This window comes from Sorghum bicolor, chromosome 2, assembly GCF_000003195.3.
Source record: "Sorghum bicolor cultivar BTx623 chromosome 2, Sorghum_bicolor_NCBIv3, whole genome shotgun sequence".
Lineage (NCBI taxonomy): Eukaryota > Viridiplantae > Streptophyta > Magnoliopsida > Poales > Poaceae > Sorghum > Sorghum bicolor.
The window spans coordinates 62,639,245-62,655,387 of record NC_012871.2 but is presented as its reverse complement, the minus strand read 5'-3'; the positions used below and the strand labels follow the sequence as shown (position 1 = coordinate 62,655,387).

The 16,143-nt window shown below is 44.5% G+C and overlaps 1 protein-coding gene across 1 annotated transcript; it reads right to left on the bottom strand.

Annotated features, from left to right (window-relative positions):
* Positions 463 to 3,880, bottom strand: LOC8063742 (pentatricopeptide repeat-containing protein At3g62890). The gene is made up of 2 exons (XM_021453556.1): positions 3,776 to 3,880; positions 463 to 2,542 (listed from the first exon to the last, which is right to left on the bottom strand). Exons 1-2 carry the CDS (start codon positions 3,878 to 3,880, stop codon positions 599 to 601), a joined length of 2,049 nt encoding a protein of 682 aa, XP_021309231.1. The 3' UTR covers positions 463 to 598.

Genomic DNA, 16,143 nt, shown 5'->3' with positions numbered 1-16,143 from the left:
CAACCAGGTAGATCAATGTTACGTGTGAAAAAAAATCATAAAAGCTAATGGGTTGAATGAAAATATAGATGCACAAGGTTGCCTCATTGTCAAACAGAAACTAAAATGTACCATGCCCCAAAAGGAAATCTATAGGCCTAACTGGCCCTACCACCTCTCCTATTCATTTCTCTTTCAAAAAAAAAAGTTTATGTGAAGCTGCCACCCACAACTGAATGTCAGTACACTAGGAAATAGCATTAAGTATGTGTCAGGTAATTGATGTTTCCTAGTCCCTACCATATGAAAGAAGCTAGATTTATCTGAATTTAATGACACTTTTGCGTAGGACATACATCTCAGGTTCATGTTCAGTTTTGAATCATGCTGACTGAAAAGGACAATAATTAGGTTTCAAGTTGCTGAGACACAAGAGATGTCAATCATGTTGTTGGTTCAAGGGGCCATAGTATTCAATAGACGTGCAATAAAGTCAAGAGCTTCATGTCACATTAAGAATTCCTCTGGACAATAATAACCATTGCCAACAGTTGTCTCATATAATATACATTTTAGTGTATGATAAGTAAAAAGAAGGAACATCATTGCTATCAAAATGTTACCAGTAATCCCCGCAAGAACAAGACCCTTTTCTGAAATGATGAAATCGATTTGCATCCCTAACAATTATGCACCTCCCATAAATCTTGCTTAGAAGTTTTATGGCATTATGACAATCTCCGCAGATCCGGAGGTTATTTACTACCCTAATAGGCGTGCCAGGAGCAGTGCTGATCAGTCCAAAGGCTATTGCAAGCTTCTCACTATGTACAGCTAGTGAGCTCTCTTTCACATCTTCATCGTCAATATCTAGCAGCACTTGTGAAGTGTCAGGAGTATATCCTGCACTTTTAAGCTGTTGACAAATCTCATCTAGCATCTTATATATATCCCTCTTCCTCGAGTGGCTTTTGTCTCCAGAAATGAACTCATGAATTACACCGTTAAGTTCCACTGAGCTGCTCCCAGGGGTCTTCAGCACACCACGATCCAACATAAGCTTTCTCACCTTATGCACTCGTCCCCAGTTGCCATCTAGTGCATATATGTTGGATAACAACACATACCCAGCGTGATCATTTGGGGCAGCCTCAATAAGCCTATGTCCAGCCTTCTTTCCCAACTCTAAGTTCTTATGAGTTCTGCAAGCACCCAATAGGGCCTTCAACATGGAAGCATCTGGCTCCATCGGCATTATCTGAATTATCTCCTCAGCTTTCTCAAACATCCCTGCACGGCAGAACAGATCCACCATGCAACCATAATGTGCAATGTCAGGCTCAATACCATAAACTCTAGACATTCTCTGAAAACACCTCATACCTTCCTCAACTAACCCCCCGTGGCTACAAGCATTCAGTATGCAGTTAAAAGTAATCTTATTAGGCATCAGCCCTGTTGTCTCCATCCTGGTGAAGAGCGCCAGAGCTCTCCCACTGCAGCCATTCGCTGTAAAACCAGCTAACATTGCATTCCAAGTATCCAAGCTCCTCTTTCCTCGGACATTGTCAAACACATAAACTGCACCCTCAAGGAACCCACACTTCGAGTACATGTTTATCAAAGCTGAGCTCAGTTTCTCCTCGACTTCAACACCTTTCCTTATGACATATGCATGTGCCCAGAGACCCTGTGCAAGTGCCCCCAAGTATGCAATTGCAGAGACAACGCTCACTAATGTCACCCTATCAGGCTGGCACTCCTGGCTCGCGAGCATCTCCCGGAACACAGCGATTGCCTCGTCATACTCCCCATTCACGACGCACAATGAAAGGACTGTGTTCCACGAGACGCTGTCCCGGGACGGCATCCTGGCAAAGAAATCGCGGAGCAAGTCCGCGTCCCCACCCTCCTGCGCGTACCCGCGCAGCAGGCAGTTCCAGGCGACCATGTCGTTGTCGGTCCCGCCGTCGAACACCCTGCGCGCGTGGGGGAGCATCCCGCAGACGGCGTAGGCGTGGACGAGCCTGCAGCGCACGCGGCGGTGCGAGGCGAGGAAACCGCGCTTGGCGGCGTGGGCGTGGAGCTGCGCGGCCGTGGCACGGTCCTTCCCGCGCGCGCAGGACGCGAGAGCGAGCTCGTACGCCGCGGGGTCCGGGTCGGCGCCCGAGCGGAGCAGGTGGTCGAACAGGCGGAGAGCGAGGTGCGGGTTGAGCCGCATGCGCGCGGCGTACGAGGCAGACGCCGCCGAGGCCTGCGAGGCAACGGTGTCCTGGGCTTGCGCGTCGCATGGCAGCGGCGGCGGTTGCGGCTGCGGTTTCTTCACGGTGGTGGTGGCGAGCGTGGTGGCGGTGAGGAAGAAGGGGACGGTAGGGGGCGGCATTGCTCTGGCAGCGTGTGCGTGGAGCAGGAGAGCACGGCGCGCGCCGCGCGGCCACTGGGTCGCGACCGGCCGGCGGGAGAGCGCACGGCACGGGACGAGGAGGCCGCCGTGCGCCGCCGCGACGTGGCCCACGTAGCTGCCGTGCGTGATGCGTCGCGCACCGGATGAGGTGGAAGTGGGCTTGGCCGTTCAGGCCCATGTAAATTTCTTGAGGCCCAAATCTTTTCTTGAGTGGTCAATGCGTAGCTCCTCCTGGGAGAGGAGTGTTTTTCTAATTAATAAAAAACTCTATATACTATACAGTTATAAAAGGTGGTTTGACGTGAGAAGTGGGTAAAAAAAAACCTATTTTTAAACTCATATAACCTTCACAACGGTAGATGTGCGTGCATACCTCTGTCTGTGTATAAGCCGTTTTATTATTCTCTCTGTGTTGGAATCAAGAAAATCCTGCCATTTCAAACAGTGCTGCTCCGAAGATTAGGTATACTGGCACTTTGCGTACACATATATAATGTCTAACGTAACAAAAGATGCATCACACGACATTATTCTGCCGGGAGCCCAGCCGTCACATGGTTAACTTAGACACGTGCTTCTCGGTAGTTTAGGACGGCAAAGCAGAGACGACACCATAGTTGGCCACTAATTAAGCTAGCAGAAGCAAGGAGCTAGCTATATATCTATCCACAAGCACACCGGAATATTTTTGTGCTAATGGCGAAGCTTAAGCCGTGAACTCCCCTTTGGAGTTTAATTAGAGCGTGGACCATTAGCCACCTTTTTCTCCCCCCCAGTTTCTCACGTCTTTTGAACGATGCTCCATCCATTTGTCTGCTTTCTAGCTCCTCGTGCACCTGTGTTTGACACTATACATTCTCCGTGCCACTCACACAGGCAGATAATCAGGGCATGCAACGCATATGCATGCATGCCGGAACAAGTATATCTGGCTATAAACTAGTGGGCGTAGCGCTAAGGATGGGAACGGTGTTTTAAAGGGATGCACACGTTTTTTTCTCTAGCGTAACAAAATGAACTAAATAAAAAAATAAGAAAAAGAATTGTTTATTTAGTTCATTAAATTACAATATAGAAAAACTGTGGGTATGCATTTGGAGGATCATCCCCATCTTTATGTAGCGCGCGAGGCCCGCATCGTTTGGCTTTGTAAGAGAAAAAGCTAGCAGATTTGGCTAATAAATTCAAATGAATAAGTCAATCTTATTCGTTTGGCTGATAAACTATAATAAAAATATTATTATCTGATTTATGAGAAAAAAAATACTGTAACCACGGAGCCCCACGCGAAAAAGAGACGGGAGCGGAATAGGAGGCGCCTCGTTGGGCGACACCTGAAAGCGTCGTGCGCCGGCGTCACGCGGCGGAGTGCAGACTGCAAAGGCCTACTACCTCCTCCGGCCCCGGCGACGCTGACAGTGACAGCCCCGGCGTCAGCTTGACAGCGAGCGCCACATGGGAGATGGCGACGTACGCGGCGGTTGTTCTAATCACCATTAGAGAGCTAGAGCACCGTAGTCGCTTAGTTGGGTTGGTGCCCCGGCCGGACCCTCTTTCTTTGATATTATTATTACTAGTATATATAATAGTGCTGCACTTCAGTCAATTAGTTAGGACACTCACAAAAAAAAATCATAGTTTTTAATCTACCACTTAAATATTTTGCTGATGTGAGCAGAGATTTAATGAGGATAGATGTAAATAGTTTCTTGATAAGAAACTATGTTTACGCAAAAACCAAAACATGAAGACATGTAATAGGTAGATGGGAGAGAAATAAAACATATGATTAGCAAAACATAATTCTATAAAAACTATCTATATTAGGAATATAGCTTTTATGTGTAGTGCCTATGTGTGATTTTTAACATTAGGGCTGCATGCCCTTGTCGCGTCTAGCGGATTAGGACACAGAATGCACGGCGATGAACACTTTTGCACGACGTTAAAAATTAGAAAATGGTTGATTATTAGAGGTTTTGCGATGAATCTCTGTCAGTAATGCCATTCTCTTAGCTACTACTCATACTACATCATAATAACACTGTCTTATAATAATTAAAGTACTATTAGAGTTTGGTTGCACACGTCTTAGGACGACGTACGGCATCTGTTCTGGTCTGGACGTTGCGGCAATATAGAAGGTTTACTGCCTTAATGGCCTTCATTATCCTCGTCATCCACATTGCCGCTAGTGGGTCACCCTAGTAATTAATTAAAAGCAGATGCGTAAGCAGACTTTAACATGCGTGCCAAAGTTTGTTTGCATCACCTCTCCGGTGACCCAACAACTTTTATTCGATCGTGCCGTTGTGTTAAGTTTTGGCCTAATCTTATTAGGCGTCAAGGCTTTGTTGACACTGGAGACTCCTTTTCCGTGGCAGCAACCAATCTACCACCCTCTGTAACATTCAACACTGTCAGCATTTCTCTCACCAGAAGCAACCAATATGTTTGTTAATAACTTTCTGATTCATGTCTGTCGTTATCTTGGTTAATTTCTTTCAAAATATATATAGCTGGTGTGCAAGTGCAAAGGCGTATTTTCGAAAACAAATGTCACCGTGGGGGTCGATGTGCATTCAAAATACACAAATATAATGGATTTTTAGAGCCGTAGTTTTGCACTAATAATAACATTAATTAGTAGGAATTATATCGCTACTTATCATGTACAAACCAATTTCCATTAACCAAGCCGATGATAACGTCTAGTTAAAAATGAAATAAGGGTATATATGTCTTTTGTATTCTCACTTAATTTGTTCTAAAATTTCTAGAATAGGCCAGTCAGTTGGCTTTAGAAGCACTTCTTATTCCTTGGGTCTACTCCTTATGGGAGCGAACGTTAGGATTAAAGTTAAAAAAATTCCCTCGTCTGTCTGACACCAAAACACAGGTTCAAAGGAACAACCTAGCTAGGTTCTCGCATGAGCACCTTGTCATTCGAGGGTTTTCTCAACCTATATGAGAATAATACCTTTTATTTTAAACATAATGCTCATGGTTGTCTTTTACCCTCATGGGTCAAGTTTTTTTTATTTTGACAATGATCTTCCATAGAAAAAAATGAAAGAAGATTCCATTAGCCATGTCTTTGCATTGTTTATTGCTTAATTGATTAGGTGCTGCAATTGAGAGACGTCTGTGTGCGTGAGAGATAAAGAGAGATTAGGGCTTATCCACATCAGTCCAATGAGAAGGGGAGTTCAGTGGGGGTAAATATAATACTCGGTGCAACTAAAGGCATCTAAACTCCGGAACAGTCTACTTGAGGAGATGTGAGTAGAGTTTTGCTAGCTTTATGCCAAGAAAGAGATGTTTATGCGCACGCAAGTGCGCAACTTCGAGAGAAAAAGGCTAATGATGAAACACAACTTGCACATGAGTATGCGCATGGCGAAACAATTTTTTTCTTTCTTTTTTCCTCTGCAGATGGTGCCAGATAGGGATGTATAAAACTATCTAAAATGCTAGATATCACCAGGGAAATGGAGATTCTGAATAGTAGTAGTGTTCTCTCTCTCTCTCTCAATGTGACTTTTTTCGATAAGAAGTTGAATTTGCTCCACAAACTGCATCATACAACATCTCCATAAAACACAAGAGTTTCTTAAGCACCCTTATGCTCTCCTAACTCTATTCTAGAGTAGAGTTGCACCTGTTTGAATTAAAAAATATGGACCGGAGCTAAATAAAATAAAGCAGAGCAGTCCAAAACATAACCAATTTACGGATTTAGAGAGAAAAAACAATGTCTAGATATGTATGTACTACGAGGCTACAAGACCCTGTACATGTAATTTATATGAAACAATCTATGCCTATGATTACAACAATCTTTTCATACATCGGTAAATACGTCCGCTTAGGTGCCAAATACATGGGAGAATAGTATACAAGAGAGAAAAATACACATGATGGCAAGAAAATAGTGTATTATGTTTGGAGACCCAATTTTGTGAAGTTCACGTTACGAATGACGAAACTGCGAAATGTAACGATTAGAGTCCCATATATTCAATTTTCTCGTTATGTTGATTCTCTCTAGCACACCAAGGCCTGGTTCGCCAAAAATTTTAGATTTTGAGTACTATAACTCATTCATTTGTATTTAGTAATTATTATCTAATCATAGACTAACTAGTCTCAAAAGATTTGTCTCACAAATTACACGTAATTTGTGTAATTAGTTTTGTTTTCGTCTATATTTAATACTTCATACATGTGTCGTAAGATTCGATGTGATGGAGAATCTTAAAATTTTTTTGAAACTAAACAAGGCCAAGCTGATGAGCCTCGGGCTCGCTTCTTTGGCGCGCACAATTGCAAGACAACGTTCAAGGCTCAGGTTCCTTCACGAAGGCGATGCCAACACGAAGTTCTTCCACCTTCAAACATGTCATCGAAACCGCAAAAACATAATCCCACCAATTATGCATGAGGGTTCTTGGCTCTCCGGTCACCATGAGAAATCCGAGGCCATCTATGATTACTTCAACTCCATCCCCGGAACACCGTTCAACCGTGCGCACTCCATCCTGCTCGATGATCTACTGCCTCAGCTCAACTTATCAGGCCTGGATGTGTGCTTTTCTGAGTAGGAGGTATGGGAGACAATCTGCGATATGCCGACTGATCGTGCTCCAGAGCCTGACGGATTCACCGGGCTGTTCTACAAGGTCACTTGGCCAACTATCAAGCACGATGTCATGAACGCGCTGAACGCGCTTTGGTCGCTTGACGGTCGGAGCTTCAGTTTACTGAATGACTCCATGGTGCTACTGCGGAAGAACAATGCACCCACCGAACTCAAGGGCTTTCGTCCGATCGCTCTGATCCACAGCTTCGGGAAGTTATTTGTCAAATACCTGGCTAGGCGTCTCGGTCCAAGACTGAATGAGATGGTGGCGCGCAATCAGAGCGCCTTCATCAGGGGGAGGGCCATACACGACAATTTTAGGACAATTCAACTAGCTTGCAGATGGCTAAATTCAAAAAAGTTCTCGTCACTACTTACTTAAGGTAGACATTGCGAAAGCGTTCAATTCGGTGGGCTGGTCTTTCCTCCTTGAGATCCTGCAGCACTTAGGTTTCTCCTGTTGTTGGAGAGACTGGATTTTGCTCTTGCTGTCCACTGCCAGCACGCGCGTGCTGGTGAATGGAAGACCTAGGCGTCGTATCTCTCATGCACGAGGACTCCGACAGGGCGACCCTCTCTCCCCTATGCTTTTCGTCCTCGTCATGGAAGTACTGAATTCCCTCATCAGAGAGGCTGATCGTCGTGCTGCCTTGTCACCACTGTCGGGCCGTGTGGTCGTTCACCGTACCTCACTTTATGCGGATGATCTGATCATACTCACTGTGCCCAAAGTAGAAGATCTGCACTGACTGCTGGAAATCCTACATTTGTTTGCTGGTGCCTCGGGCCTCGCTAGCAACCCGGCGAAGTGTGTTGCTACACCGATTTCCTGTGATGAAGAAACGTTGGCCGTGGTACAGGCAGCCTTCCCGTGCTCAGTGGTCAACTTCCCGTACAGATACCTTGGTATTCCTCTGTCGCTCAAACGTCTCAGTCGCGCTGATGAACTCCCCCTATTCGACGCCGTTGCCGCGAGAATCCTGACGTGGAAGGCGGGTCTCTTGACGAGTGCCAGGAGAGTTACCCTCACCAAAGCAACATTATCAGCAATACCTGTCCACCTCAGCATTGTCTGTTGTCTCTCGTCTTGGGCCATCTCATAGATTGACAAAAGGAGGCGGGCGTTCATATGGACCGGTGCTGAATCCTGCAATGGGGGGAAATGTCGCGTCGCTTGGCCTTTGGTATGTTGGCCGACGAAGCTCGACGGCCTGGGATTGTTAAACCTGCGTGTGTTCGGCTATGCACTCAGGCTGAGATGGGAATGGCTTTCACGCTCAGACCCCAACGCTGTTGGGCGTTGCTGCCATCGCGTGCGGAGCAGAATGTTGCTGCAATGTGTGCTGCGAGTCTCTCAGTAGTGGTGGGTGATGGGGCGACGGTGCTGCTTTGGACCGACAATTGGACGCCGATCGGGGTACTCAGCAAGTTCACGTCGTTACTTTATGTGGCAACGTCGCGCGCTGGTAGGAAGCGCGTGCTAAGGGACGCCTTGGCTGACAACCAGTGGGCACACGATGTCAATGGAGCTCTCACCGTACAGGTAGTGAGAGACTACCTGAAGGTATGGGAGCTGCTGCGGTCGGTACAGCTTCAACCTCTTCAATCAGACCGTTTTGTTTGAAAGTGGACAGCTGACGGATCCTTCTCGATGTCCTCGACCTATCGTGCGTTCTTCGCCGGCTCGACCAAGCTGCTCGGAGCCAAGGAGCTATGGCGGACCAAGGCGCCGTCGAAAGTTAAAATGTTCTTCTGGGTCGCTTTGCACCGGAGATTGTGGACCACGGAGTGTCGCAAAAGACATGGGCTTCAAGACGACGATGCGTGCGCGCTCTACGATCAGCACACGGAGACCGCGAGTCACCTCTGGGCTGCGCCTTTGCTCGGCAGGTCTGGTTCGGCGTTCTTGACCGGTTGACCTTAAGCCGGTGCGACAGTGATCTAGGCAGCTAGTGGATTCAGCAACGAAAACGCATCGACAGGGGATCCCAACCGATCTTCGATAGCGTGCTCTTGCTGATTTCCTGGACGCTATGGAAAGAGCGCAACGCCAGGGTGTTTGGGCGTCCGATGTCTTTGGCCAACGATGTTGAATGGGCCGAGGCGGGGTTCGCACCGCTGGTAGTGCTCTCGGCGCTTACGTCGCAAAACTCTGCTATTATGTAATCTCTTTTTGTGAACACAATAGTCCTAGGTCTCTCTTGTTGGTGTTAAGATAGCTCGCCTTTACCTGTTTTCGTTCTCGAGCTTTGTTCGTCAGTTTAGTTTGCTTTCCTCTCGATGAAAAACAGGTAACGACCCGATCGAAAAAAAAAAAACATTACGATGGTCGGGAGAGATGATGAAGCATGCATTCAGGAGACTCCCATCCGTACGATCTACGGAACACTCTCATCGCCATCGTCGTCGTCCACTCCAAGCAATGAATCGGAGAGCCGAAGCTTCGGTGCCCGTACGCCAAATCATATCTTTTCTGCACGGTGGATCGAGCGACACGCTCGCAGCTGACGTAGAGATCGAGCCTCCACATGCATCCGCATCGATGAGTGGGTCGACGACGACGTCGACCTCAGCTCCCCTCCGTGCACGCGCGCGCGCCATCGATAGCGAGCAGAAGCAAATTAAAGGCGACCGGTCCGCCGCCCGGTTGCCACGGCCTGCTGCCCTCCGCTCCGGTCGGCCCGATTCGTCGAAACGAAACGAAAGGCATGCGGTGCGGGCGAGGCGCAGGACGCGACGCGCCCGCGTCGCCATCGGCTCCACCCGATCGAGTGGGGCGACGTTTCGCGCCGCGGTTGGCCGGCGCCGCGCGCGCAGGTGGCCGGCATCGATTTGCCGCCCCGGCGACCCCCGCGAGCGATGGCAATTGGCCTCGCTAGGCGACTGGGCGTAGCACGAGTTCGAGAGCCCAGGGCGTGCGCCCGACCCGTCACGTCCCAGGCAGGCGCACCGTCCGCACTCGTGGTCAGCCGTGCATGGTCGGACGCGACGGGCCAGATTGGACCTGCGTGCCACTAATTTTGACAAATCTTTTTTGCTCTCGGTCTGCGCTCTCTTTGTGTGGCAGAGGTTGCTCGTTTTAAACGCGGGAGTGGATTTCCGGTATTCTTTTACGTACATAATGACTGTACCTATTCGTGTGAATTTCGCGGGGGGGGGGGGAGCTCTTTTTTTTTTGGTTTTTGGATTGTTATGGAACGTGGTTTTTTTTTTACAACCGGAAAGTGAAACCAACAATACAATTTGAGCTGTTAGAAAGAAAAAGGCAATGTGGGCGACGTCAGATACTAACCATCTAGCAATTCACCTTCCACTAACTTGCAGCAGATTAATGACCAAAATATCCATTGGAGTTTTAGGAAAATTATCTACCTTTACATTGAACTACCTTATGCCCAGGCCAGGGGATGCACCAATGACAAGGGTTATGAAAGTCCGTGTGTGTGTGCGTTTTGCTAGACGACATTAATTTTTGGGTAAATTATATTTTTCATCATGTAATTTGGTTCTATTTTATACCCTAAATAAACTATAAAATCGGATAACGGACGACCTCCAAGCATCAAAATCGGATAAATTTTGGTCCCTAGGTTCCATAGGTGATTTAATTTTCTAAAAATAATAAAAAAACTAGTTGCATCTCTAAAAATTCAAAAATAATTTATCTACGTAAATCATAAAAATACAAAACCAGTCCGTTCTCTTCTAAAAAAAGTTTCCTATTTTTTGTGCATTTTTATAGTTATTTGGATCTTATTTAATTTAAATGAATAGAGCACGACTACAAGCAATAAAAATAGGATCATAAATAAACTACTTCTGAATAACTATTTACATATCACAAACATGTAGATGACTATTTAGAAAAAAAATATTAGTTTCATATTTTTAAATTTAAAATAAATTAATTAAGACTTTTATACAAATAAACCAGTTTTTTTATTAATTTTGGAAAATCAAAAACCACCAATGAAATCAGCTTGAGGATCAAATTTGTCACGTTCTAAGAGTTGAATCATATTTTAGGGTTGAAAATCGGATTGACATGCAACTCGAAGGTTGAAAAATATATTTTACTCTTAAATTTTTGCAATCAATGTTTTTATATAACGAGATAGCTTTTCAAAATTCACAAGCAGTCTTTTACAATCCAAAGCTAAACAAAATTTTAATGTCAAGCGTTAAACATGACACAAAGTTTATAGGATTTGTTCATTAACACATAAAATTATTGTCGTGCAAGAAAAACTCACACTGATGTGATTTGATTGGTCATCATTTTCCTTTACTTTTCTTTCTGTTTTTATTATGAAAAAATCTATCGCTGGATCTCGCTAGATATCTTTAGATATTTTTTGAGAGAATATATATATATATATATATATAGGGTCGGTATATTGGGAGCCCAGGGCTACAAATAGCTATTGGAAGCCCCAGCCAGTCATCCCACCTAACCCGCTACGGAGCTGACATGCGCGCAGGTGGTGGACCCCTTGGGGACCCAACCAATCGAACGCATAAAATCCTAGGTCAGACTGCACAGAAAGTTTTTTATTCCGACAATGTATAAAATCTAGTGGTTGCATGAATTAAAATCAATTCGTTACCACATAGAAACCTTTCTGCGAGTTAGTCGTTCCACCTAACTGCACCTGCCACGTACTGACACAAGCTGACACATACAGTCATGTATGCATCCATTCTAATCTCGTCCATTTTTTCTTAATAGTTCCTCAATGAAGCTTTCGATTCAAAAACGGTTTTCACCATTAAACTCCTGATATTTTTGTGCATGATTCAAGATCCATTGTGAATATTTTTTTGAAAAAATTTAAAATTCATAAATTTTAAATTTGAATCATAGCACGTGATGGCCGATTGGATGCGTAGAATCAAGTATCAAGATGCGTAAAAACGTTTTTACGTCGATGTTGCATAGAAATTAGTTGTTGGGTAAATAAAAATTAAATTTGTTATCGCATAAAAACTTCTCTATGAGATAGATATTCCACGAAACAACTGTAATTGCCTCCACCAATATCATACTCCTCACTATAGGATGTATAACTAACATAGGAACAATTCATAAAACATAGAGACTGGACGTGAAAAAAAATATGGAGATGATCTCGTCTTCCTCTAAACTTTGACTTTTGAATCATGGTATGTGATGGCCGATTGGATGCATAAAATCAATGGCCAAGATGCACAGAAAGTTTTTGGTGCTGACATTATATAGAAGTTAGTGGTTGGATGAATAAAAATTAATTTTGTTACCATCTAAAGCCGCGAGATGGACATTTCATCTGACACAACCGTGATTTGAATCATGGCACGTGATGACGATTAGATGCATAGAATCAAATAGTCAAAATGCGTAGAAAAGTTTTTTGCTCCAACGTTGCATAGAAATTAGTGGTTTGGTGAATAAGAATAATTTCATTGTCGCGTAAAAACCCTCCCTTCTGCATATTATTCATTTGAAAAATCGTGACCGCGTCCAACCACACCTTTCTAGAGAGGATGCATAAGTAATATAGGAAACAATGTTTAGAAACACATAGAACATGAGAACCGCACACATAAAACATAAAAGACGATCTCGTCTTCTCAAAAATTTAAAATTTTGAAAAAATAGCACGTGATAGACGACCAGATTCGTAAATTCAGTGATCAAGATACACTTAAATATTTTTCGTGCTGGCATTACATAGAATTTAGTAATTTGATGAATAAAAAGTGAATTTATTGTCGCATAGAGACAACATAGACCTGCTCCAACAATGTATAGAAACTTATGCTCACAAGCATTAAGAATACAAAAATGCATAGAAGTGCTCCATTGTGTGTATAGAAACTTATGCACACAAGCATAAGAACACTAAATTCAACAAACAAAATGCAAAAAATCCTTGGCCGCGTCATGCTGCTCCTTTACTATCTTCCATCGAACCGACCACCATCACTGAATCGCACTAGCGCCGCCGCCGTGAACTACACGCCACCAACCGCCACCGATGCTTCATACTAGCACCGTAGCCATGGACTGCATCATCTTTCAAGAATGCATAAATAACTGTTAATATAATGTAGAAAAATATGCTCTAACAATGTATAAAATTGCATTCCAACAATGTATAAAAATATGCTCCAACAAAAATTGTTTAAACATGTCATAAAAACATAAGAAATTCTTCAATCTTGCATAAAAGCTAAGCATATCGAGCAACTGGTGTAGGGCCTATGCAACTCAGCATATCGGGCATTTGTGCAACAGGCGAGGAACCTGGAAAATAAGCATAGAAATCATAGTTTCATCATGCAACAAACTATGATTTCTTGCATAAAATCATGCAGATTTCTTGCATAGAAACTATGATTTCTTGCATAAAATCTATGCTTGCTAAAAAATCCAACCAAATCTGGAACCCACAACTATCCTACATCACAACAAAAGCATAGGAAGATGTTTTTAGCATGCACAGAATCCTTAAAGTGGCAAAGAATAGAAACATGTTTTAATACACAAAGAAACCTTACAGCGGCAAGAAAAACATGTAAATATATTGCAAGCATAAAAAGCTAATAGCTTGTAAAGACATCAAACAAGAAAGATCGAGCATCTCCACATGAATAATCAAACATGAAGCATCTAACTTAGAATCCTAGATACTAGTGCATCTGTCATTCCTAACAAAAATTGAGCTACAGTCTAAAATACTCACCTAATGCATGAATAAAACCTATGCAAACTAAGCATAGAATCCTACAAACTAAGCATGAATAACTTGAACAATCAAGAACTGCAAGCACACAAAATTGATATGTGTCATGTTCTAAATCTGCAAAAAAAAACAATCAAATTGAACGAGTGGGTGCATAGAAACATGAATAAAAGTTTTTTATCAGGTCTAAAACACAGTCTCGCCATGCGTAGAAAACTATGCGTGCAAGCGAAGTAACTGACTAGGTACTTGGCCAAGAGCAACTCTAGCTAAAATCAGATCACACATGAATTGAATGCATAAAAAGCTAACTCATCGAGCATAGAACCAAAAAAATAATATTTCAATTTCATAGCAGACACTAACGCAAGCATAGAAAGTACTGCTATGAGAGTTAATAAGCTTCACCTTCTCCAATTAAGTGCACAAGGGTCAAAATCCTCATGAGTTACGAAACACAATCAAAATTATGCATCCTAATATAATTATTGGCAACCAAGAATCACAAATCCAGTGACCAAACAAATGCTCTATGAACCATGCGTAAAAAAACTATACATACAAGCAAATTAACCGACTAGATACTTCCCTAAGAGCAACTCCAGCTAAAATCACATTACACACATGAATTGAACGCATAAAAAGCTAACTCATCAAGCATAGAAAAAAATAAGATTTCAATTTTATAGGAGACACTAACGCAAGCATAAAACTACTGCTAGGAGAATTAATAAGCTTCACCTTCTCCACTTAAGTGCACACGGGTCATCTAGAAATAGGAAAGTATTCTATAAACGAAGGCACAACAATATATCAATCCATTTAATAGAAATTAACATAAGAGAAATTAACATGAGAGAATTAATTGCACATCAGTTGAGTAAATATATATACAAAGCCAACAACCCTGAGTGCTTAAAAAGCAATAATAATATTCATAAAAATTAGCTTATCAATTGCATAAAAAACTACACAAATGCATTGCAATTCACACCTAAATTTGCATACATGAGAAAAATTTTTGAATTTGGGATTTACACCTCTGTATGCCATTCACGAGCCTATCAGCCTTCTCGCAAGGATCCGCCGCTGGTGCTTCATTGGCCACCGCAGCCGCTGCCAGTCTGGATCTGGGAATAGTAGTGAGGACGCGTAGAAAATGAGGACGCGCAGAATGCTCTACCACCGTCGTGGCCTCCTTAGCTAGCTGTTTGACGACCTCGCAGATCTGCCGATCTGTGGCCAAAAGGATGGAAAGAGAAAAACTGAGAGAGGGAGCAAGATGCATATAACAGAAATGCAGGACAGGAAATCTCACAAGAGGAAAGATCCATACCGAGCCAGTAACACCATCGTCGGGAGGCACTGTCCGCGCTGGGCAGGCCACCATCGCCGGTGGTGCGCGAGCCATGCCGTGGCTGGTGACTTGGTGAGGGCGAGCCGGCGAGGCCCGCCACGGCGTGTGGTGGATCCACAACCACGCCTAGCATGGAGGTTGCTGAGGGCTATGTGCCTGCGGATCGAGTCTCGTGGAGGACCTTGCCGTCACAGTTCGAGGAACGCCGCCCGGGGTCACAGCTGGGGACCTTGTTGTCGCCGTCCCTCTCTACCTCGTGCTGCAGTCCGTTCACCGTAGTCATCCCGCGCGCTGCCACAAGCTCCAGAGCACCGTCGCCGTTGCTATCCCGCGCGTGATGGCCTCGTCGCGCGCCCGTTGTCCGCGCTCCAGGCGGTGGCCGCGCGCGCTCCAGGGGCGGTCGCGGCGCTCCAGAGGCGACGGGCCACGCCGTGGGTAGGAAGGGCGGCCGGGGCCGGTTGCCGCATGACCGGGGGGGGAGGCGGGCGGGCGGGGGGGTGAATGGCCGGATGGCGAGCGGCGGCTGGGTGGGCATCTCGCAATTAGGGTTTAGTTTATATACCGTGATGATGGGCTGATGCGGCTAGGTGGACTGAGATGGGCTTGGCCAGGATGGGTTGTTGGATGACTAGATGGTTTGGTCGGATCAACTGGGGTAGGCTCCTGTTACTATTGGGAGCCCTAAGCTCTTAATAGTATACCTATATATATATATATATATATATATATATATATATATATATATATATAGGAAGCTGGAAGCGTTGAAACTTAACACCACAGAATGCCGTTGGTTGCAACTTGTATCCAAAGCTGGTGGTGTCCCATCTTGTGATGACTTGCATATCCCCTCTCTGTGAACTCAGCCTTACCACTTTTATTCGCCAATACCCTGTGATTTGACTGCCCATTCTGCTCACTTTCTTCACCATATTGCAGGTTTTAGGTCACAGATCATGTGGCTTTTCATCTGGATCTTGTGCTTAATCCATAGGGCATGTTTGCTTTATCACCAAATAGAGCCGCCTGGCACCGG